The sequence below is a fragment of the Doryrhamphus excisus genome, linkage group LG17, assembly GCF_037039965.1.
Source record: "Doryrhamphus excisus strain RoL-2023G ecotype Guam linkage group LG17, RoL_Dexc_Guam_v1.1, whole genome shotgun sequence".
Taxonomy (NCBI): domain Eukaryota; kingdom Metazoa; phylum Chordata; class Actinopteri; order Syngnathiformes; family Syngnathidae; genus Doryrhamphus; species Doryrhamphus excisus.
This window is the reverse complement of record NC_136373.1, coordinates 15,444,832-15,469,808: the sequence shown is the minus strand read 5'-3', so window position 1 is coordinate 15,469,808 and position 24,977 is coordinate 15,444,832. Positions and strand designations below refer to the sequence as shown.

The following is a 24,977-nucleotide window of genomic DNA, read 5'->3' as shown; positions in this document are numbered from 1 at the left end:
TGGGGCGAAGGATGTGCGGGTGTAAAGTGTCTTCAAGCATCCACTTATGTTGATGTTTGATATGTGAAGGGAAGTGTTACTTGTATGTACGTGTCACAATGTGTATTAAATTCATTTCATGCTCTTATGATAACGATTCTTTCTGTTAGATATACTGTTCTAATTCAATGTGTACTGTATATTGGTATTATAATAAATAGTAATGGTTTTATTTCATTTGAACATGCATCAGATTACAATTGAATGCATCACATAATCAGTTCACAGTTCCACAAAGGAGTAGGAAGAAGCAAAGCTTATTAAATTCTACCCCTCCACTTTTACAATCAGTACCTGTTACATTTGTTCACTTCCTGCTTTCCTAATATAATTTTTTTTTTATTGTATTTTTTTGTAGTTTATTTATTTATTTTTTGTCACATACCGAAGTACAAGGTGATATGACCATACAATGACATAACCGTAAGTCGCTCCGGAGTATAAGTCGCTAAAAATGCATGATTAGGCCTGGTCAGGCTAGGTCCATAATTTGACCTGAGGTTAAAAGAACAACAACATAGGAATAAGAATTATTATTGTATTGTTTTTGATTGGAATTTCAAGGCTGTTGAAAGGAGTAGGAAGAAGCAAAGCTTATTAAATCCTACACCTCCATTTGGTACTTTTACAATCAGTAACTGTTACATTTGTTCACTTCCTGCTTTCCTAATACAGTAAAGTCTCGTTATATTGATATCGGTTATATCGATAGTACTGCTTATCACGATACTATTTTCATTTCCCGGCAAATTTCTAGTCTTTTATGATATAATTAGTTCCGGTTAGTACGATACCCGGTTATTACGATAATCCGGTTACTACGATGCCCTTTTCATCTCCCGCCAGCCAATTTGGTCTGCTTATATCGATACAAAAGCAGCTTAAAGCTTAAAGATCGGACATATCGATAGTCCGGTTATATCGATATTTTTTCTGACTCCCGAAAATATCGATATAACAAGACTTTACTGTATAATTTAAAAAAAATTGTAGTTTATTTATTTATTTTTTCTCACATACCAAAGTACAAGGTGATATGACCATACAATGACATAATGGGTTCCATAAAGCTAAAATAATATAAAATAATATACCGTATTTTCCGGACTATAAGTCGCACTTTTTTTCATAGGTTGGCTGTTCCTGCGACTTATAAATGAAAAAAGTGTTTATGTTACATAAACACCGGACACCTTTTCTGTTCATGTTTATTTTTTGTGTAGCTAATAACCATTGTGTTAGCATATCTTACACCTATTCAGCCTGTTCTCTTTTCTTTTATTAATGTTAGAACTTGCCTTCCAAGAGGACGTAATGTCTGTTTTGGTCAAGTAGTTAAAATAAATTACCTGCAAAAAAATGCGACTTATACTCTAGTGCGGCTTATGTATGTTTTTTTCTACCTAATTACCGTATTTTCTGGACTATAAGTTGCTAAAAATGCATAATTAGGTCCATAATTTGACCTGAGGTTAAAAGAACAACAATATAAGAATAAGAATTATTATTGTATCGTTTTTGATTGGAATTTCATGGCTGTTGAAAGGCCATATATATTCTTAAAAGACGGTAGTGCTAATGCATTGTGGTGTCACGTTTCTTTCACGTTGTCATCATATCGCACTTTGTAGCCAGCAATTAAAAACATAACGTAAGGTTAGGTTAAGTAAATCACGCAAAGATGACTCTATAGTTCGCCACATATAGCTCGGCAACAGCCTATAAATCTCTGCAGCATTAAAAGCTTGTTTCTTTACTTAAAGTCGCCACGATTAAAACGTTACCGGTGTCAGTCTGACCTGTCCGGCTGCATCGACCACTTCCTTTAATGGTCTACGACAGTGGCCCCCGCCCCCTCGGCTGTTAACCTTGAGCTGAGGTGGCTTAGCCCGCTGCCATGACAACACAGACACCTTTAAACCCATCACATCGATCTGCTAACAGCTCCTTGCTTCATGTTGCGTGACCCCCGCCCCGCTCCCCGGCCCTCCCGCTCTCTTGTGAGGTCAAGGTGGGCGGGAGCTCAATGTCACTGCAGCTGGCGAAGACTGCAACTATTCAAACAGGATATAAAAAATCATATTTTTATCACTGCAGCTCTGTAAACGGTAATTAACATGCTCATGGGTTTACAGCAAAGAAAAAACAAAAGGTGAATGGAACCTTTGGGGGAAGTGGGGGTCCATCTGCCTCAGAGCGAAACCGCACATCTCTTAGGGCTTGGCGGCTCAAACCTCAAGTCTGTCATTTGCTGCCTGTCTAACTTCTATCAAGGCCAAAAGCCATTTTTATGTTGTGTGTTCAAACTCAAAAACGTAAAAAAAAAAAATCTCCAAGAACAAATGGAAGTACTGAGGGAGATGCGCTCCACCGGAGGCAAATTACAGATAAATCAGTGGCTGCTCATGCATTTTAAGTGCCACATTATACAGAAGCCATTAGTAGCAATAGAAGTTCGGCAAGAATTGCCGTACTAAATCTCTGTGACTGAAACTCTGTGGAAACAGTCGATATGTGCCAATTGATAGGTGATGAGAGTGAAGGAACGTTGCGAGGATGAGACCGCTATAGCGGTCGAAAAACGATAATGGCCAAGGCTAGCGAAACTGATGTGTTGCTTTGTTATACAGCCGTACAGCCTCATTCAAGCGGGACGGACCACGGGAGCAAGCTAAATGGTGTGGAAGCCTTGGATTAATTAAATTGTTAATTATACTCGCCTCCTCTCGCCAGTATTTTTTCCACGCTATCTCGCTTTTCATGCCAAAGCTGACCTTTGACTTGCAGCGGGCCGCAAAATCGGCATGACAAGGCAGTCCAGAGAGATAGATATTAGTGTTCCATGCAAGCTAGCAATGTGTAGCGACGTCTTTAGTCGGAAATTGGACAAAAAGTTATTATGCTACTTTAATACGCTTGAATTGGACTTCAATTCAATGAACACAAATGTGTTCAACAAAGTTGTGAACAAAAGTTAAGAAATATCATACAGCTCTGCATTTGTTTTGGTTTGTCCGGGTGTGCTAGCAAACCACTTCCTGGTTCCTGGAAGGTCGCCATATTGGATGTGTCAAGGCTGCTTAAATGAATACTAACACACCAAAAACAATGTTCTTGTAACTGTTTTTGCCTGTGTCTGTTTCCCAAGTATATTAGTGCTTGTGTGAATGTATAAACGAGAGAAATAAAATTTCTTTGTATAAAGGCGCTTTATGAAAGTAAGTATATTGACTCACATACAGCGCAGCCTGGGCATATCTAATATGGCGGCGATGTTGACGTATCGCAGTAGTGGACAAACCCACTCCATGCGGCGTATATCTAAGTCTATGGGTGATCTATATCATTCTAAATGAATACGGCCAAGTCGAGCCTGGAGTTTGTTTTTCAGAAAGAAGATCATTACGTGGCTGTTTGATGTGATTGGTGAAAAGTGTGCTAGCATGAACTAACTTCAGGTTGTACACCAACAAATATGCACATTAGCATTCAATATTGTTAACCAATCTTACCTTCATGCATTCCCACATAGTATCAGCCTTTGAGACCAAATATGAAGGGAAATAAAAAACGTAAAAATCCAGTATGGAAGTATGTGTTCAGCTTGGGAGGAAGTTATCTTACGGGCAGTGGTGCGTTCAAGGACGGTCGAACAAACATTTTCATGACTTCTTGTTTGGAATGTAAAAAAAACAAAAGACAAGCGGGAATGGTTTTATTGCAATTCAAATGGTAAAATATGAAAATAAATCCAACCTTAAAAAGAAAATGTGTTAAAAGTGTAATATTTGTGTTTGTTTGCCTGTCTAGTTGTTAGCTAGCAAGCTACTTCCTGTTTTGAGAACGATGCAAGGTGTCAGGACAGGAGTGTACCATTTTTAAGTCAGAGGAACAGGTAAATTGTAACTCATAATATTACAACATATAAGTATAAGCTAAAGTAAGACGGAAGTATAAAAGATTATTAAATGCAGTAAGCGTATTTTTACTTGTTTCTCCATCTGTATGTTAGCTAGCAGGCTACTTCCTGGTTCACAGGGGACGATTAGGAACAGACCATTTAGGGTTTTGTTGTGGGTGGAAACTGATTTATTAAGACTCAAATAACAAGAAAATATAACATAACATAATTTTATAACAAAAATATTTATCCATGTTAGTTCACAAGCTACTTCCTGGTTCATGGAGACGGGCCATACCATTTGCATTCTGAGTGATTGCAAAACTTTTTTTTTATTATGCTTCCTTTGGATGAAATAAAAGCCATCTTAAGTCATTGCTCAAGGTCTAAACTAATTTCTATTCCTGTCATTTATTGGGTATAAGAATAGACAAAGAGAAGAATAGCATTAGCGTGAATGCTCATCTCTCAGCGTTGGCAGTGCAATAAAACGGTACAAACAGCACTTGAAGCCGTGCTATGAAACATGAGCATTGTAAAATAGCATCAGTGTCTGTGACGGCTTCTATTCATCCTTATTTGTGTCTTGACACAGGGGAACATCCCCTCTCGCTGTGAATAACACCGCCTCTCGGCTAATGTCTTGTTAGAGATGAGGAACGAGGATAGAGGTGGAGCTCTTTGGGGTCGGACCCACTTCAGTAAATGTTGAGACAACGAGAGGACGGGCGAAGCTGCAGAATGGCGAGCGGAGGATGGAGGTGTGAGAGGGCACCGTCTCTGGAGGCCTCGGCGCTCGGCTGCCAACGTGCGTAAATCAGAAAAGCGGCTCACGGCTGCAATGAGGTAGAAAATAAAAAAAACATAAAAATGTCCGAGTGAAATAAGGGGCAAGGAGAAATCTTTTATGGTGAGCCTAAATTCTCCTTACTCTGCAGTAGATCCAGTGGCCAGCTCAGCTTGTCTTCGCCAGAGCCCATTCATCATGCCACCTTCCGCATAACCACAAATTACTGCCATTACCCACCTGCTCTTCATGCAACACACATGACCTAATGACCATCCTAAATTCACAGGATTATCAGTAATGGAAACTTAATGGGCCTGCATCACATTCCATTCCACATGTTTGTACTGTACCGTGATGCTGAACGACAAACAAGACTCTTCTGGAAAATCGAGTTTACTCTGGACGAACTGGGAACATTGGAATCTTACTAGAGCATAAAGAGACCCCCCCTTAACCACGATCCATCCTTTTCTGGTGTTCCTGTATTTCCCAAGGAAACACAGCTGGAATAGGTGCAGCTTCTGGAAGATCTAAGAAGCTTTCTGTGCGGGTTATTGTGTGTAGCTGCTCTATAGGAGTCCTCGACTCAATACAAAGGGCCCAAAATGAGCATCATAAGCTTTACATAAGCTCATACTTGATGCTATTTTGTTTTGTGTCTCATAATATTACAACTTAAAAACACATTATTTCATATTTAAACTCTATGTTGCTTAAATTATATCATTTTTCTTTATATTATAAGTGTAACCGTAAATTCCACTCATTTATTGCTTTAGTATACAACTTTTTCTCTTATTTTGACTTTATTCTTGTAAAGTTACAGCTGTTTTTTTACATCTTGTAAATTTTCTTTCTCTGTTCAAATAAAATTTGGACTATATTCTTTTAAAATTGGAACTTTTTCCACCACCTTTATTTGTTGTTTTATTTTTAATATTACAACTTAAACAACAAAAAACAACAAAAAATAGTATATTTCTTTAATGCTTTAACATTATGCTACTAAAATGTCTTTATTTTCCCTCATATTATGACATTATTCTTTGAAAATTATTTTTAAAAAATCTGTTATATTACAAGTTTTTTCATTTAATATTTTGACTTTATTCTTACACAATTTTTCATTTTCCTCTATTGCTGTTTTTTAGTTTTGTTGCGAAATTACATTTGTAGAATGTAATAAAAAAAAATACAGGGCTGAAAATGGCTCCCGTGCCACACTTTGGATACCTCTGACTTAACATGTTGTTCGTGGGGCAGGAAATGGCGAGACACACAGCTGCAGATATCTGCGGGAGAACAGCGTGTCCGTAGAGATTGGGATAGCGTCCCGTGCTGCAGCTTATGATGTGTTAAATGGGGTTAATTACGCCCAGAATTAAGACTCTGAGGTATGATGAGAAAGAGGACATGTCGGTTCCATTCCCAGTTTGCCCAGGCCAGGGTTATGGTCTATGGAAAGAAATGAGCCTGGATGTTATTATTATGAAGCTTACCTGCTAAGTTATATTTGCATATTTAAATATTTGTATATTTAAATATGGACTGGACTCATCCAGGTTGCGCTGATTCAACTCCCCAGTCACTCCTTGTCAATGGTGAGTCCTGCAGCTAAACCAGTTGAGAACCATTGTCGGTGGAGGGGGGGCCCATGACACGGCCCTGCTCCTTGTCATCCATCTTTATACATATGAGCCTGTGTGGTGCTGGTTTAAAGTTATGTATTGAATCTTCTAGTCATACATGCGGGGTCACTGCGTGAACCTCCATGTGTAAGCGGCGCACTAAATTAAACCCGGGGCACCACCGTGTTTGCATACATACCAAAGCGAACACTAAATGAGATTAATGGCGGCAATCTGCTTTTTAGCGGGCCTTGCAACTCGATCCCGTATACCTTCCCTTGCTCCGTTGTAGGCCGCGTCTATATAAAGATCTGACATTGAAATGGGACTTCACCTGGAATGTGAGGTCACCACAAGCAGGGGGAGGTGTCACTATGTAGTGGAGTAAGGAGTAAGGAGGAGGAAAGAAAAGAATGGAGTGTTTAGAGTGTCGGAGAGTGGCAGGGCGGTCAGCTGCAGTGAGGTGTAAGCTCGCACCGTGCCCACCGGCGTGTAATTACACTTCGAGCATCCGCCGCATCACCGGCCTCGGCCACACACTGTAAACTATCCGGCTCGGGGGGTCGTTACTCAGCTCACTAACTAGTAGAGTAAATCAGAGCTCTGACCTCATATTAGAGCCCCAGGCAGAGAGTAAACACAGCCAAAATATGGAGGCTGGAGCCCAGTAAATAACAGCTAGGAGATGGAGCGGGGGGGGGCCAGGCGTGGGAGATGTTTATAGCAGGTGGACAAACACCTGTCACGCCGATAAGACTGATTTATCCGTCGCGGCACGTCAGCACATAGCTCAACTGAGCATGACAACCTGACAGGGACAAACAGTACAGTCGAACCTCTAAAAAAGGTTGGCCGAATCAGAATTTGAACACAAATGAGAGCGCATCAACCATCACCAATTGCTTGCTTTGATTTTTTTTTTTTTTGCGGTTACCGTATTTTCTGGACTATAAGTCGCACTGGAGTATAAGTTGCATTTTTTGCGGGTAATTTATTTTACAAACTACTTGACCAAAACAGACATTACGTCATCTTGGAAGGCAAGTTCTAACATAAGCTGAATAGGTGTAAGATATGCTAACACAATGCTTATTCATTCATTCATTCATTCATTCATTTTCTGCCACTTATCCTCACAAGGGTCACAGGGGGTGCTGGAGCCTATCCCAGCTGTCTTCGGTCACCCTGAACTGGTGGCCAGCCAATCACAGGGCATATATAGACAAACAACCATTGTCCGACTCCAGGCACGCTCACTCCTATGTGATTGGTCACGGGGTGCACGCCCTTATAAGGACGTCTCTCTCATTGTGACATCACAGAGAGTCAGTTTTAGAAAAAACTCTCTGAAACCGAGCGTTCAGAGCCATGCTAAACTTTTTTCAGGCCTTATTATCTGAAACTTTGGCATCGTTTAACACGATAATACAACATTTGTAAGTCAGTAAAGCTAGGTCCCTAGCTACTATAGAATATGCTAATCCTATTGTTAAAGTAATGCAGCCAATCACAGAGCACATATAGACAAACAACCATTCACACTCACATTCATACCTATGGACAATTTGGAGTCGATAATTAACCTAGCATGTTTTTGGAATGTGGGAGGAAACCGGAGTGCCCGGAGAACATGCAAACTCCACACAGAGATGGCCGAGGGTGGGATTGAACTCGGTTCTCCTAGCTGTGAGGTCTGCGTGCTAACCACTCGCCCACCGTGCAGCCCCACCTGCCTTTCATCAGAAAAAAAAACAAGTTAGTGTCTACTTTTTGCCGTTCTTTAGTAATCAGCAGAAGAACAAAAAGCTACGTTTCAGGGAAATATCAGTTCCCTACTAGAAAAGAGAGAAAACCGGCTTGTTTCACTTTGACACAAATATTTTTTGCTTTTGCGACAAATCTAAACAACTATATCGATATTCATTAATTCATAATACAACATTTGTAAGTCAGTAAAGCTAGGTCCCTAGCTACTATAGAATATGCTAATCCTATTGTTAAAGTAATGCAGCCAATCACAGAGCACATATAGGCAAACAACCATTCACACTCACATTCATACCTATGGACAATTTCGAGTCGCCAATTAACCTAGCATGTTTTTGGAATGTCGGTGGAAACCGGAGTACCCGGAGAAAACCCACGCATGCACAGGGAGAACATGTAAACGTCACACAGAGATGGCCGAGGGTGGAATTGAACTCGGGTCTCCTAGCTGTGAGGTCTGCGCGCTAACCACTCGACAAGCCGTGCAGCCTAGATACAACCAGTTCTGGAAAATGATAGAAAAGGTGCAGATTCTGGAAGATCTGGAAAGCTTTTGTGTGTAGCTGCTCTATAGGAGTCCACAACTCAATACAAAAGGGCATAATAAGTCTGATTTTTTTCCAGTCGGCAATTTTGTGATGCAAATTTACGATGCTTTTAACGTATATTATTTCGAGAAGCCAACTGTCTCCAGCAACTAGCCTGACTACTTTCCTAAGCACGGAAATCCGACCAGAACATCACTGTACCACATACATTGTACATTATATTGTAGACCACTACAGTATATATGACTCAGATCATTACATAATAGGGTTTTAATTCTACCTACACACGGTGTCATCAGCCAACTTTGTAACCCAAACCTTTATTTGTCATCTTCTGTGAGTTACATTAACGTGAGATGACCTCAATTAAGATGGACTTGCTTTTGAAAATGGCCTACGTGGACATTTAAGGATGTGGAGCAGCAAGGAAGGCTTTAATGGAATGCTGACAAAAGGCCAAGTTGGAGAGGCAATAATACATTTGCTGTGAAATCCCAGGCGATGGCACATAAATAAGGCTGTGCTATTCCTGACAGAAACTCTCCACGACGCCGCGTGCTGATCTATGTCACAACGACCTGGTGAAAGTACAGCACGAACAGCTGACAGCTTGATCAAGATGAAGTCTCCGTCGTGGCGTACATCAAGACTTCAGACTTAAGCGCAAGGCTCTGGGGTTTATAATAGGACATGAGGATGCATAGACGAGACATTCCTAGACTATGGTGAGCACGTATCGCTATGTGGAAGTCGTCTCAAAGGTCTTATTTTACTGTAACACGATAATCCACTACTGGGCAAACCCCTGCAGAGAACCTCCTGCACAAACATGGCCGGCCAACATACTGAAGAATAAATAGAATGCTACATTATTTATAATTTATATAATATTATTTAAATTGACGGCATTTGAGTATCTAAAAATATTGTTATATGAAATTAAAATCTATGGCAATTATTGTTTTTGCATTAGCATGATTGCCTTACATTATTTAAATATAATTTGTGACACATATATGTATGTCATATTTAAGTCATATCATATTTTTGATGGCAAAAAACAGCTAACACATTAAGCTAGCATTAGCATGTTAGCTTTAGGTTATTCTAAAGTGTTTCACATTTTCTCATTCATATACACTATATTTTTCATAGAAAAATAAATAAGTATGTCAGCTTTAAGGGGCATTCAACAGTTTTAAAAGAAATATGCTGGCATTAGCATGTTAGCTTAAAGTCAGTTAAATGTATTTGAGCCTAGTGATAGAAATTTTACCAAAGCAATACTACACTAGCATTAGCATCTTAGCTTAAAGTTAGTGAAATATGTTTAACATTTAAGCCATGTTATTTTTGATGGTGATAGACACTTGACAAAAGTCATACAACCCTAGCATTAGCATCTTAGCTTCAAGTTAGTGAAATGTGTTTAACATTTAAGCCATGTTATTTTTGATGGTGATAGACACTTGACAAAAGTCATACAACCCTAGCATTAGCATCTTAGCTTCAAGTTAGTGAAATGTGTTTAACATTTAAGCCACGTTATTTTTGATGGTGATAGACACATTACAAAAGTGATACTACTAGCATTAGCATCTTAGCTTAAAGTTAGTGAAATATGTTTAACATTTCAGCCATGTTATTTTTGACAGTGATAGAAACTTTACAAAAGTAATACTACACTAGCATTAGCATCTTAGCTTAAAGTTAGTTAAATGTGTTTAACATTTCAGCCATGTTATTTTTGACAGTGATATAAACTTTACCAAAGCAATACTACTACTATTAGCTTTAGCATCTTAGCTTGAAAAAATGAATTCATACTTCAGTCATCTTACTCCGTAAAGCTTGTTTATCTAGTACTCTGGACATATTGTAGTCTATCTCGGAGCAACTTAGCGGTTCCAAGTATTAAATGGCGATATTGTGGTATCATTAGTGTAATTTAGTGGTCTGTGGATTAATGGTGGGTTGGCATTTATCTGGGAAACATTTTTATCTTCATGTTAAATCGCAATAAAAGGACCTGTATATCCCCAGAATATGGCAGTCTACATCTAAACGGATGGGGGCTACAGTTGACATCCATTAAGGAAATCCATTATTGTCACATAAAAATGTAAGGCAATATTTAGCCTTGCTTGCCTTTGGCTACCTAGCCTATACTCGGACAGTGAATGGAGGATTGTGTAGACACATTGTTGCTGGAATGTTAGTCTCAAAAGATAAAATGTAAAATGATTGGATGACATATTGTTGTCACACATATGTCACCGAATGATGCGGCCATTTCCTGCCCTAAAAACAAAGCATTTGCTGTCGTCATCCAACGCAGCATATTCAATAACTAATTATGGTAATTCATTAGATCTCCAATTAGCAGAGAGGCTTTACGGCCTTGTGCCATACTGTAAAGAGCAGGATTTATGTCGCCTTTGAATGTCACCCAGAGGACACAAGACTCTCTCATCACTCATGAGGCACAAACCCCAGATGCTGGCGCAAAAAAAAAAAAAAAAAAAAAAAGAAGGAACAATACGTCCATTTTCCTTCCCGCCGTGTGTCACAACCTTGAGAAAACCTTGAGCGGGCTTCTTTTGCCTGCCAGAACACTGTGGTATAACTTTGGTATTTGAGCCGAGAAAGGCTGTAAAACGATACGTACAGTGTGTGTGTAACCTCGGCAGAGCGCGCACCGAGCAAACGCTGCCTCGCCTGCTGTCAAACGGCCCCTCGGAGGGCGATAAGGATCTGTGCTATCAGAGTGGCTGTCTGCCTTATTAGTGCACCTCAGGCACAGAGCCCAGCCAACCATCTGTGATCCTCTGCCCGGCAAAGTCTCACAGGCATTATAAAATACGCTCAGACCCCTTTGAAAGTGCTGACCACATGAATTGAATCATTTTTTTTTTTTACCAATAAGACATTCAAATGTATCGGAAAACTGACTCAAAACATCTGATATTGACAATTGTACTATTGTGTTCGACTGCTAGATAAAAAAAAGGGCAAAGGTTACTTATGTATGTCAGCGACATGACATTTACTATTACCACCTTGTGGCTTCATTTTATATATAATGCAAACGACATATTTATTTTTAAACACAAATTCAATCCATGGTGGATAGTATGAGAAGGAACGCATGTCAGGTCGCTAATGAGTATGTTTTTGAACTGAACAAACGGTGGAAAAAAATGATTATTACCATTATAGAATGCATTTATAAAGCATAGAGCTCCAGCAGGTAGTCTTTGGGCACAATTCCGATATTTCCATTCTTCTCTCCGACCCACCAACCATAGTTCTGGTATGCCTGGAGAAAGACAGATGCAAAAAAAATCATTGAGGGTGATGTATGATGGAAAGAGGCCAAGAAAAAAAACAATTTTCTTCATAGTATTCTGACTTTATACTTGTAACATTTTTTGTCTTAATGTTAAAAATGTGTATATTCATATTTTGACTTTATTCTAACATGCTGCTCTTTTTTCCCCATTTTTTTTTGTGAGGGCCAATAAAAGAGCAGTCATGGGCGGCAAATGGCCCGCACTCCGCACTTTAGACACCCCGTTCTCCAGTTCAAGGCCTAAGGTCAAACAATTTGGAATTCTACCAATAATTGTTAGGACGGATATGCCTATCAAATAACACAAAACTTCGGAATTGGAGCCGTTGTCATGCGTGACGCCAGACTAGACGTTAGGAGAGCTTAGTTCCTTGAGCCTCAAAGGATTAACTTGCATGTGTTTGGCTTTTTTTTGGACTTGTTTGCACTTAATCCAAAAGAAGGACAAACCTCAACAAGGTATGAAGTAAAGAACATGAGAAGAGATTGAAATCATTTATACTACAGTAGCAGTGATTGCCTGCACCTGCAATCTCCAATCCACATTCATAATAAAAAGCAACAGTCACCAGCCAATCACAGGGCACATATAGACAAACAACCATTCACACTCACATTCATACCTATGGACAATTTGGAGTCGCCAATTAACCTAGCATGTTTTTGGAATAGTGGGAGGAAACCGGAGTACCCGGAGAAAACCCACGCATGCACAGGGAGAACATGCAAACTCCACACAGAGATGGCCGAGAGTGGGATTGAACTCTGTTCTCCTAGCTGTGAGGTCTGCGCAGCCCCACCTCGCTTTCGTCTTTTCGTCTACCTTTTTCAGTTCTTCAGTAATCAGCAGAAGAACAAAAAGGTAAGTTTCAGGGAAATATCAGTTCCCTACTAGAAAAGGGAGAAAACCAGCTTTTTGTTTCACTTTGACACAAATATTTTTTGACACACAGTTCTGTCTTTTCAATCTTTGTGAGGAACAAAGTAAAGCATACCAGACCTCTGCTCTCAAAGTTTGAACCAGGAAGACCTGAACTAGGAAGTCCCTATTAGGTTATGCTATGCTTGAGTCCCGCCCACAAATGTAACGTGTTACTCTCTCCTCAGTGGATCGGCGTGTCAGACTGTGGTAGCATTTAACTGCCCCAAGCTCGTGTCAATCAAGGGTGTCTGATAAGGTTGCCAGGCAACCTGCAAATTCAAATAACAGTGTACTGTCTAAGTCTACAGTACTTCTATCGTGTAATTCTAGTCGGTTCTAACAAAACAAAATAAAAATCAAAATAACTTGACCTTCTTGGGAGGGGGGGGGGATTTGGGGCCGCCCCCGCCTCCTAATATAATGCTAGGGTGAGTTGTTAAATATTAATTTCAATGTTAAATACTGCCTGAGCAGTTAATAAAAATATTATGACGAGACAGTTTGACACTGGAACTGATCCTTTTTAACGCTATTATTTCCTATGAGGAAGAAATGCTTCCAAATGCAACAAATCTGTGATTAACCAGCGTCCCTGAACAGATTGCAGTTCCACCTTAAAGATTCCACTGTATTTGATCATTTTTAATAGCACATTGCAATGTTTTCTGCTCATTCATCATCAACTTCACGTTTCCTCCTCACTGCCCGATTGCGTACACATCCAAACCATCAAGTATAAATCACAACAGAGTAAAGTTAAAGCTCCTCTCAGAGTGGCTGTAAGCGATGCAAAAATGTTAGGACACTGAGGAGACGTGTAAGACTCTCTCTTTGACCAAGAGCATGACCTCACATCAAAGTCTTCACGGGACATGAATCAAGTGAGGAGCAGGAACCTGCACAGTGTTTAAAAAAAACACGCATCTGTGTCCACTTACTGCTGACAATCAAGCAGTCACACCAATGTAGTGGTTGAGTCCAAGAAACAAAACATTTTATGACTATTTTTCCTGTGTTTTTGCTCGCTATCCAAAATTATGGGATTTTTTTCCTGCAAGGACATGAAAAGTATGTCATGTTTTTACCAGAAAGCGTGTCATCTCACACCCAATAAGGGGGCACGGTAACTAGGAATTGCGGTGATGCAATAAGAAGCATTGCAGGCGTCAACTACAGTTTTACTCCATGACAGCATCTCTTAGTATTCAGTCCCAATTTCTGCGGGAAAAGGCTATTTGTCGTTCTTTTTTCCATCCATTTCCTGTACCACTTGCAAATGAAACACCGCTCAATGCCACATCCACTAAATAAGCCTGTCACATGATATCACATGCTTCTTTGTAATAACAGACCTGTGTGTGTGTGTGTGTGCATACACAACACAACTTCCTGCCGCCAGCCTTTGAAAAAAGGCAACACCTCATTGTGCAGTTCTGGCTGACAAATAAGTTGTTCTTGAGTGGGTGTGGGACACAACACAAGAGCACAAACACACACACACATACACACACACAGCTGCACGGAACTAATGGCACCCTTTACTGACTACACACACTTTAGCACACAGTAGCCTCGGTCAGCAAGTAACGCTGCCCTGTCGCTTTAATACCTCCATCAAGAGAAACAATGTGTTTACTAGCAGCAATTGTACAACATGTGTTAAGCGGGGAGATGAATATAAGTCATGGTAACACCCCGCGCTAAGAAGCATTATGTTGGGACAGTGTTTACATTTTATCAACCATTCCAGCCACTTAAAGGAAGTGAGACGTTACTTTTCTCCATTAGTTTTATGTGCTGTGACTTGAACCGGGGAGGAGGGAAGGGGGGGAGGCGGGTCGGTGCAGCATATCTGGACAAAGCACCCCCGCCCTGCACTCCTCGGGCCCTATAATCAACACTCAGGGCCGACTGGGGGGGTAAAAGGGGGGTGTCCCGCAGCTGTAACACTACAGCTATTTCTGAGCTGTGGAATGGGGGAGGGACGAAAAAGGGAGGAGGAGGGAGTGGTTAGTGAAGCAAGGAGTCGGCTGTCCCTCCTGCTGCAGCCCAGACAGGTTTTATGGTCATTGCCCTCGCAGCGGGCCGCAACCCCCAACACCAAGGTTCCAGCTAATGGCGCTCGTAGTCCGAGTGAAAGGGCAACTTGATTCTTGGCCCTTTTTTTTTCCCCACACACAAAGAGAGGAGTCATAAACAAGCATTTGGCCATTGAGCAGTGGAACGTCTGTCTGCTTTGTCTCGTTTTGCTGCTTCACACCACTGAAATGGGCATTCTTCAATGACTTGATCGGCGGAAATGATTCACACTGCCGTAGAGCAACAAAAGTAACACTTATGTAAGGTTTTGATGTGCTTCATTTTGAATTAAAAAAAAGCATCATTTACAAAAAATGTTACACTATATATTGTTATATAATTTATAAGTCTCTGTAATTATTATTGGGGTATACAACGGAGCTCCTACCTTTATGAACATGAGGGTAAATCGGTCATTTCGATGCAGTGCGCCTGCGTACAGTACACCACTGCAAACTACAACCACAAATAATAAACCAGGGGTCTCAAACAACCTGTGGCCCGCAGGACACTAGTTTGAGGCCCCCGCCTTGATATGAAAGTTTAATGTTAGTGCGGCCCCGCGCAAGTTTGATATGGATGCTGTATGGTATCATGTACCCAGAAAAAAATATTACGTTTGATTAATGTTCATGTTAAAGGTTAAATAACTGTTAATAGTTATCCTCCCTATCCGTGTGGAAGTGGTAAGTTTTTGGCTTTTTAAGTTTAAAGGAAATAACTTGGAGGCTACCGTTTAGGTGGCTAGCTCTCTAGTTTGCGAGTTAGCATGTGTCTCAAGACCCTGCAGTTGCGAAATATGTAAATAAAAAAAGTATAGATGTAGACTATAATAATAATAATGCTTTGTTAATTTTAATTTGAAAAAATAATTTGCCTACCCACCAACTATATGTGGTTTCTTAAGTTTTTATTATTTGCCGTTTTATTATTATTATTATTATATTTATTTATTACTGATGGATTGATTTTCTTTATTCTTGATTTGTTTGTTTATTTTTCATCTTATTTTGTGCAGAAAAATAAAAATTAAGATATTTGAGAACAGTGGAATGTTTTATCAGAGCTTTTCTTTTAGAAAAAGTTTATTCATTTTTCTGTTTTTAATAAATGCGTTTTTTGTTTTTTTTTTGGAAAACCTGATGCGGCCCAGTCTCGCCCAGACCTGAGCTCCAGTGGCCCCCCAAGTAAATTGAGTTTGATAAACCAATCCTGACATTAATACCTCTCAGCAGTGTCATCAAAACTCAGCATTATTATCTCTGTAAAGGCTAAATTTATTATTATTGTCTGACTTAATTAGACTGCACATGTGTATTTTGATATTGATTTAGGTTATTATTTAATTAAAAACTTTGTTGATGAACTATTTCACTATCCTGGCATCTCTTTTTTTAAATGATTGCATGTGAACGCCACTAGATGGCAGACTAGACTATGAAAAGGACCCTGGCGTGTTGTCAGCCAGTGTGGTTGACAACATGTCTCAAAGATCCATCCCCGTCTCTGCGGTGCACATTTCACACGCTTAACTCAAACCACTGACGTGCAAACATATCCCTGACTTTCCACATTCGTCCTGCAATGTGCAGGAGTATGAGTGTGTTGAATGTAGCATGAGCAGGTCCAAGTCCTTTTTTCACATGGACTGGTTATGAACAAAACACCCCTGTTTGGTTGTATAATTAAAGCAAAGAAGGTCCCCTCAGTGTAGCTGACAAGTCTCGGAAATTGGACGTCCACTACACGTCCTCGCCCCTCTCTGAATAGCGTGTCGGACTGAGCCTGGGTTTCCTGAGAACACACATTCCTATTTGGCGAGGTGAGGGAGACGTCTGATAGGTGTGTGGGCTGGAAGACGGCGGCGGCGGCGGAGGCGGCGGAAGCACGGCGAGACGCCCCACATGGACGTGATGGAACGACGCGGCGAGCCAACAGCACTAAAACGGTTTCCGTCGTGACACATTTAATCCCCCATCAGAGAGCCAGAGGCAGACTCGAGCCCAGTCGGCCTCGAGCCAGCCTTCAGCCATGCAGCTCCAGGCGCTGGGCCAGGTGCTGCCAGTAAAGGATACGAACAGCCTGTTCCTCCAAGGACCTCGGAATAACTCCCTTTAGGTGGTCCTCACTCAACAGCTTGCATTGCTGTTGAGTTTGTGCATTTAAAAAAAAAATATCGACATTCTCTTTTTATAAAACAAAGTAGGTTGCGATTACCTTGCTCAGTATATAAATGGTGTCCCCGCGCTTGAAGGACAGTTCATCCGGGTGGTCGCCTACACAGTCCCATAAGCCTTGGTAGTAGTTCTGGTAGTCTGTGTTTGCATCTGTACAAAGCGTGATAACATAGGAGGTGTTTTATTTGGACAGTAAATCTATCTGATTTACTTCAAGGAATTTGGTTAACATTGCCGTAATCTATTTATAGTTTCACATTCACTTCTATTCGTTGCACACGTTAGGAACTTCCCCTGCAAATGTCACTTCTTCTTTCTTGCACTTTGTGGTCAATTACGAAAAGTGTTGATGCAGGGTGACTGCATTAGTACAGGGGCCACTAGGCGGCACTGTTTTCTTGGTTTCTAACTGTATTGCATTTTATGTTTAATACAGAGCAGTGGCTAGTTAAATCATGAGGAGTGTATTAACAATTGGAGATGTAATATCTGTTTTTATCTGAAAAAGGGAAGTGTATGCTTGTAGCTGTTTGGCCGGGGGTGGAGTAAATTACACAGACAGGCAGGAAACATTGCTGGAAGATCTAGAAAGCTTTCTGTGCGGGTTATTGTGTGTCGCTGAAAAACACCAATACCTTTCTCGTGGCCATAATAGTAGAAGGTGCGATAGCTTAGGGCGCACCATCTCTTCTGCCACTCCTGCCCGAAAAAATTGTGATCTGATATCTGATCTGTTTTTATTTTTGCTTATACAGATTTTTACATTATTTGGGGCTCAAAATGTGGGCCGCACGTTCTGGCATGAGCGGGAAAAGAAATCGGAGCTATTGGAATTATTTCTTTTATGTGAGGAATCTGCACTGCTGTTGGAAGAGAAAGTAGAATTTAAATTTTTATTCGAAATGAAAAGGCGGGCTGCACGGCGGTTGAGTGGTTAGCGTGCAGACCTCATAGTTCAATTCCACCCTCGGTTATCTCTGTGTGGAGTTTGCATGTTCTCCCCGTGCATGCGTGGGTTTTCTCCCACATTCCAAAAACATGCTAGGTTAATTAGCGACTCCAAATTGTCCATAGGTATGAATGTGAGTGTGAATGGTTGTTTGTCTATATGTGCCCTGTGATTGGCTGGCCACCAGTCTCGCCCCGAAGACAGCTGGGATAGGCTCCAGCACCCCCTCCGCGACTCTCGTGAGGATAAGCGGTAGAAAATGAATGAATGAATTTCAAGCAGCCCGCAACAAATACATTTGTCCATCCTCGCTCATAAACACATGATAATGAGACATGGCGGCGTAACTCTTCTTCTGCTGCTTAAAGGAGACCTATTATACTCCTTTTTGGGACAATGGACATCTACAGTATAGAGCAGCGACACACAATAACCCGCACAGAAAGCTTTCTAGATCTTCCGGACTCTGCCGCCTCTTCCAGCAATGTTTCCTTGGGTTTCCTGCCTGTCTGTGTTATCTACTCCACCCCCGGCCAAACAGCTACAAGCATACACTTCCCTAATTATAGCAAATACTAGCCACTATTAGTACTATACTTTAGAAAGTGTTATACTATCTTTGTGTGTGTATTTATACCTGGGAGCACCTCATAGATATCTGTATCAGGTGCAAGTCCAACATCATCATACATGAGTTGTTCCTCATCCTTTTCCACATCATATTCTTCCTCCTCCTCTTCTTGGATGATACCAGACATGTCTGCACACACGTTAAAATAATCAGACTTAAATTTGGATCCAATGTGAATTCTGCTTATTAATAAAGTTCTTCTAATAATCCAAACCTTTTAAAATGAGGTCTATGCATTTGACCCACTCTTTTGCCTCTTTGGCTGATGACGCACAGAACTATTGAAAGAACAGATATGAATAGGACAGCCACAGCTAAATTATTCATGTATCAATTAACATAAACAAATATTGCATTTATGAATCTGAAAAATGTTCCACAAGCAAGGTAAAAAAAAAAAATTAAATATGCTTGACAGGCTGACATTGAAAAGGCAGCAGTGTCAAATATGTACACATATTTTCCAAAGAAAAACACACATTTTGCCAAGTTCGCCATATTGCCAAAAACAAAAGCACGTCAAACATACCTGATAGTCTCGCTTGTCCGGAGCTGAGATTTCAAAACAGAAGTCCTTCTTGGAGTCTTTGCGCAAGCCGTTGTTCATTTTGACATTGTAGCCATCGATGCTGAACTCACCTTTCTGCTGCTTGTCTGTCACACGGTAACAATGTCACTGTCAACATCAGCGTCGCTCTTAATTGGACAAAAGTGTGGGGGGAAAAAAAAAACACCAATACCTTTCTCGTGGCCATAATAGTAGAAGGTGCGATAGCTTAGGGCGCACCATCTCTTCTGCCACTCCTGACCGAAAAAACTGTGGTCTGTTGAGGAGAAGAAACATCAAACTTCAAACAACATACAGACTTTGTCTGGTGAAAAAGTGTAAGTGAATGAAAAGTGAAAGTGAAATCTAAGGAAAAATTCCAACACAAGAGGTGGCCTGTCTGACATTTTGATGACCTTCTATTAAAACACCTCTCGGTATTGGATCACTGCAGAGTACAGTCAGAATAATAAATACATTGGGTGACATTTACAGTAATTACAATAGTTAAAGTGGACAGAACCTACCTAACCCTAAACACTACTCATTGGTTCCTTAGTAACTACTCTACTTATTAGTTCTTCAGTAGTTCCTCAGTAACTACTCTAAATGTATGTGCATTAGTCATTACTTCCTCAGTAACTACTCTAGATTTATGTGCCTTAGTTCCCCAGTACCTACTCTACTCATTAGTTCCACAGTTCATTAGTTCCTCAGTAACTACACAAATTTTTTGCGCCTTAGTCATTAGTTCCTCAGTAACTACTCATTAGTTCCTCATTACATCATTAGTTCCTCAGTAACCACTCTAAATGTATCTACCTTAGTTCCTAATTACTTCATTAATTCCTCAGTAACTACTCTATATTTATCTACCTTAGTATTCCAATAGTTCCTCAGTAACTAGTCTATATTTATCTACCCGAGTACCCCGTTAGTTCCTCAGTAACTACTCTAAATTGACTACCTTAGTTCCTAATTACTTCATTAGTTCCTCAGTAACTACTCTATATTTATCTACCTTAGTATTCTATTAGTTCCTCAGTAACTACTCTATATTTATCCACCCGAGTACCACATTAGTTCCTCAGTAACTACTCTATATTTATCTACCCGAGTACCACATTAGTTCCTCAGTAACTACTCTATATGTATCTACCTTAGTACCCCATTAGTTCCTCGGTAACTACTCTAACGTTATGTGCCTTAATTCCTCAGTACGTATGTGCCTTAGTCATTAGTGCCTCAGTAACTACTCTATATTTATCTACCTTAATACCCCATTAGTTCCTCAGTAGCTACTCTAACTTTATGTGCCTTAGTTCCTCAGTAACTACTCCACTCATTAGTTCCTCAGTTCATTAGTTCCTCTGTAACTACTCTAAATGTATGTGGCTTAGTCATTAGTTACTCATTACTTCATTAGTTCCTCAGTAACTACTCTATATCTACCTTAGTACCATATTGGTTCCTCTGTAACTACTCTAAATGTATGTGCCTTAGTCATTCGTTACTCATTACTTCATTAGTTCCTCAGTAACTACTCTATATCTACCTTAGTACCATATTGGTTCCTCTGTAACTACTCTAACTTTATGTGTCTTAGTTCCTCAGTAACTACTCTACTCATTAGTTTCTCAGTTCATTAGTTCCCCAGTAACTACTGTAAATGTATATTCCTTAGTTCCTCAGTATCCACTCTACTAATTAGTTCCTCAGTCACTACTGTACTTTTGTGTACCTTATTGTAAAGGCAGACAACACATTGTTAAGTGAATACTTCTCTGACAGTCTTAACCAAAATTAAGCATGCAAATTAAGAACAGATTTTCTGATACGGGTCTTCTTGGACATCACTACATTTTACAAGTACCATGTGTATCCTATTAGAGACCACACACCCTTCCTGCGTTTCTCAAGGTATCCTGACATAAGGACAGACTGCAGGTCTTGCGCCGCCACCGGTGGAGACTGATGACATCCTGAAAGAGCATTATGGGAAATTAGTGCCTTGTACAAAAACACAAACGTGCTGCTGTTCAACGTGTTATGAGTTTTCACATGAAAAAAATCAGACAAATGAGTTCTGACATAACATTCAGCCAGATGACGGTTGTGAAAAAGTTGCGGCGTGTGCACCGACGTCCCGGCCCTGTGCAACTTCAATGCTGTGTCAAAGTTGCTTTGTGTGAAAGAGACGCCATAAAATTGGCAGCTGCTTACAGGCCGTAAACCCCCACAACCTCAAATCACCGCTTTACTTTGACTTCCCTGACATGGGAATATATCGGCCCGTACACTCACCAGCCACAACATTAAGCACAAGTACGCTATATCAACCAAGTGTGTAAGTCTGTATTATTTTTCTCATCTCCTGGCTAAATAAGGAAAGCATTAGAAAACCATATTAATCCCATCATGAAAGATTTTTTTTTTGTCATTTTGTTTTCATTGGTAAAGTATTACAAAGATATTCTGGACTTATGAATGAATGTGTCTCGCTCTTACTTTTCTTTACTCAGCGGTGATTTTACTTTCAGCAAGGCCTTCTCTGCCGGCCTGAACACCATTTGAAACACTGACCTACATTTACAATGTATAGTTTTTGTCCAATCAGATGTGTTGCCGTGTCAATGTATTTTGCCCAGGGCCTTATGTGTGACATACAGTAAATTATATTAGCAAAAAGGGGCGTTTTTTTTAGATTTCAGATTGGCCTCACAGGGCCACATTGCTGGCCCACAATAACATAACATAGCATTGTATCTGAATCTGTATATGTATGACAAATAATCGAGTGGTTAGCGTGCAGATTCCAGTTCGATTCCACCCTCGGCCATCTCTGTGTGGAGTTTGCATGTTCTCCCTGTGCATGTGTGTTTTTTTTCCCGGGTACTCCGGTTTCCTCCCACATTCCAAAAACATGCTAGGTTAATTAGCGACTCCAAATTGTCCATAGGTATGAATGTGAGTGTGAATGGGCCTCTCGCCCGAAGACAGCTGGGATAGTCTCCAGCACCCCTTGCGACCATCGTGAGGATAAGCGGTTGAAAATGAATGAATGAATGCTCGAGAGATACATTTACAAATTTTCAGGCAGCTTCCTTGCTAATCAGATTAATCAGTTAATCAGATGTGTCGCAACAACATAGTCAAAGATAAAGATTTAACTGGTTTTGGTTTTATTCAATAACGGTATCCATTTCCAAATATACGCAAAATGCCTCTCAAAATTGCCACACCTTGTTATATTGCATTTTTGTATATTATATTGTATAATTAAGATGTGAGATTGATGGTATTAAAAGTGGACTAAGTCCCCATGAAGGCTCGGGTACTAAATGTACGACCCACTGCTGATTTCACTTTATGATAACTTGATAATTCCGAAACTACTTTTGATGTAAAGCAGGATAAATTTTATGTGTAATTCTAAAATTTTACTTTCCTAAGTAAAATTGATGCTCTTTTTAATGCACGGCTATATAATTGCTATACCAGATGTGTACTCTCTTGCTTTATTTGCTTGCAATGTGCTGCCTTTTATATTTTTATGTCTGTATGATATTGTGACGGCAGCCTAAAGGGACAATAACATCTACCTCACACTACACCCTCCAACCATATTAATTAACATAATTTAACATTAATACTTTTGTTTTTAGGTGCAGCTCATTTTTCGGAGACTTTGTGAAAAGTACGTCAGAGTATCTCTGAACCATAAAACACACTTGTGCAGTAAAAACGGGTGACGGGGGAATAGCGGCGACGCTCCCAATGTGTGTTGCTAAGTTACAATCGGAATGTCTCTTTCACAACGACACACCGAGTCACTCTTTGTTTAAAAAGGAAAACTCCATGAAATGACATTTTACAGCTTGTTTACCCTCAGACGTCTCTTCTTCCCTGTCTGTGCGCTCAGACTGCAGGGAGCCTCCATCGTTGTTGTTGCTGCTGTCCACCTCGTCCTCGTCGTCACCTGTGTCATCTCCGCCTGTTGGGAGAGCGATGTACAACAACTAAGATAGACCTAAAGCAGTAGTAAAACGAAATCAATATGGTAACACTGGTCAAACATCCTGTATACACATCCTTTATATGACAAGAGTGTTTTGGTTTTTAAGGTACTACTGCAAAAACGATAGTAAGGCATCCTTTGCAAGACAAGAGTACTCTGTTGTTTTTAGGAATCTGCTGCAAAATGTGCAATCTGGTGGCATTCAAAGGCCAATTTTTGGCTCGTGGGCCACCAGTTGAACTACCCTGTGATAGATAGCACAACAGAAGCTGCATTTACATATACACACTTCCTATTTATTGCAGGACAACATGTAACAGAGGATGTTTTTACATTGACAAACATGTATTATTGACATTATCATTATTATAAGTGGATATAGTGACAAATGTGGAAGAAAAATGTAATGTGTGAACATCATTTCTTGATATTTGGAGCACAAATGTTCAAACTCACTTTTATCCTTGAAATCATGTGGGAATCTGTTTTGGAGAGGGTAGATCTCTATTAGTATCAGACAGATGATAACTGAGGCTAAAAATAAGTTGATTGACAGGGAGATCAGCGAATGGACTGATAGCTAGCATACCCCAATTTAACCTCTTTAATCCGTTTAATGAAGGCTTCTCTCTTATCTTTAGCCTTCTTGCTCAGAATTTCACCTTTCAGGCCATCACAGAGGAAAGCCTCCAGGTCTGAAAATAAAAATAGAAATAAAATAGTACATAATTAGTGGTAGTAAGTGTCATTTCACGCCTTGTAAATGGTTGATTTTACACAGGAAATATAAACAATGCTAATAAACGCAGGTGTATGTAAGTACGTGGACCTTAAAAGTAACAGTCGGTTCTTTCCTTCCTCTTTTTCGAACTGTAGTCCGAAAAAAAAGACTGCGTCTGAGCCCCGGGTCACAAAGACAACAACTATGGATAGTTAAGTAGTTTAAAAGAATGTTTTACCTGACAGAAGTGTAGTTAATTCGTCGGGAAGAGCTCGCATGGCTATTTTGTTCAGGCAAGCACAGTCCAGAGAGGAGAGTAATCACGTGATGCGGAAGTAGCGGCAGCCTCGCGCGCACAGAGACGCGGAAGTTAATTCTGTGATTATTTACTAGTGGACCTTTGTATGCATGCTTAGGATATATGAGACAGCTGCTGACGGCTTGATGTTTTAATGGGGCTTGACGCACTAATAAAGTCATGCGGCACAATACCATCGTCATATTTTACATTCATTCTTGCTCATATCTAGTGTATGCATTGCACATTGTGTCACACATAATATTGAAAGGGGGTCATGGGAATTTTAATTACAGTATGTAAACATTATAAATCCAATCTATTCACACAGAATCTGTCAAATCTACAGTTATCACCAACAAAACTACATATAGATGTTCCAAAGGGTGACGCGAACCTGGATTTCCTACCTGTGAAGAAGACATTCTAACCCAGGGGTGTCCAAAGTGTGGCCCGAGGGCCATTTGACATATTTTTTGTCGTTTTTATTGTAAGAATACAATTTAACAAGAAAGCAAAACTAAAGGCTGCCATTACAAGAAAAATGAATAATCAAGAATAATGTAAAAGATAATAATTAAATAAAATTCAATAAAAAATTTAATATAAG

At 40.1% G+C, this 24,977-nt stretch overlaps 1 protein-coding gene across 3 annotated transcripts; it reads right to left on the bottom strand.

The window, feature by feature from the left end:
- Positions 1–4,093: 4,093 nt before the first annotated feature.
- On the bottom strand, positions 4,094–24,450 carry skap2 (src kinase associated phosphoprotein 2). Of its 3 annotated transcripts, XR_009131754.2 has the most exons (13): positions 24,308–24,450; positions 23,938–24,043; positions 23,805–23,830; positions 23,217–23,324; positions 21,232–21,312; positions 19,524–19,607; positions 19,313–19,437; positions 18,998–19,061; positions 18,790–18,912; positions 17,244–17,353; positions 11,885–11,992; positions 4,872–4,932; positions 4,094–4,776 (listed from the first exon to the last, which is right to left on the bottom strand). XR_009131754.2 is itself a non-coding variant. In XM_058083532.2 (12 exons), exons 1-11 carry the CDS (start codon positions 24,345–24,347, stop codon positions 11,900–11,902), a joined length of 960 nt encoding a protein of 319 aa, XP_057939515.2. In that variant the 5' UTR covers positions 24,348–24,450; the 3' UTR covers positions 4,094–4,776; positions 11,885–11,899. The 3 variants fall into 3 exon arrangements, 2 of the variants coding, with proteins under 2 accessions (XP_057939515.2, XP_057939514.2); XM_058083532.2 differs by lacking the exon at positions 4,872–4,932; XM_058083531.2 differs by lacking the exons at positions 4,094–4,776; positions 4,872–4,932 and having other exon boundaries at positions 11,692–11,992.
- Positions 24,451–24,977: the final 527 nt, after the last annotated feature.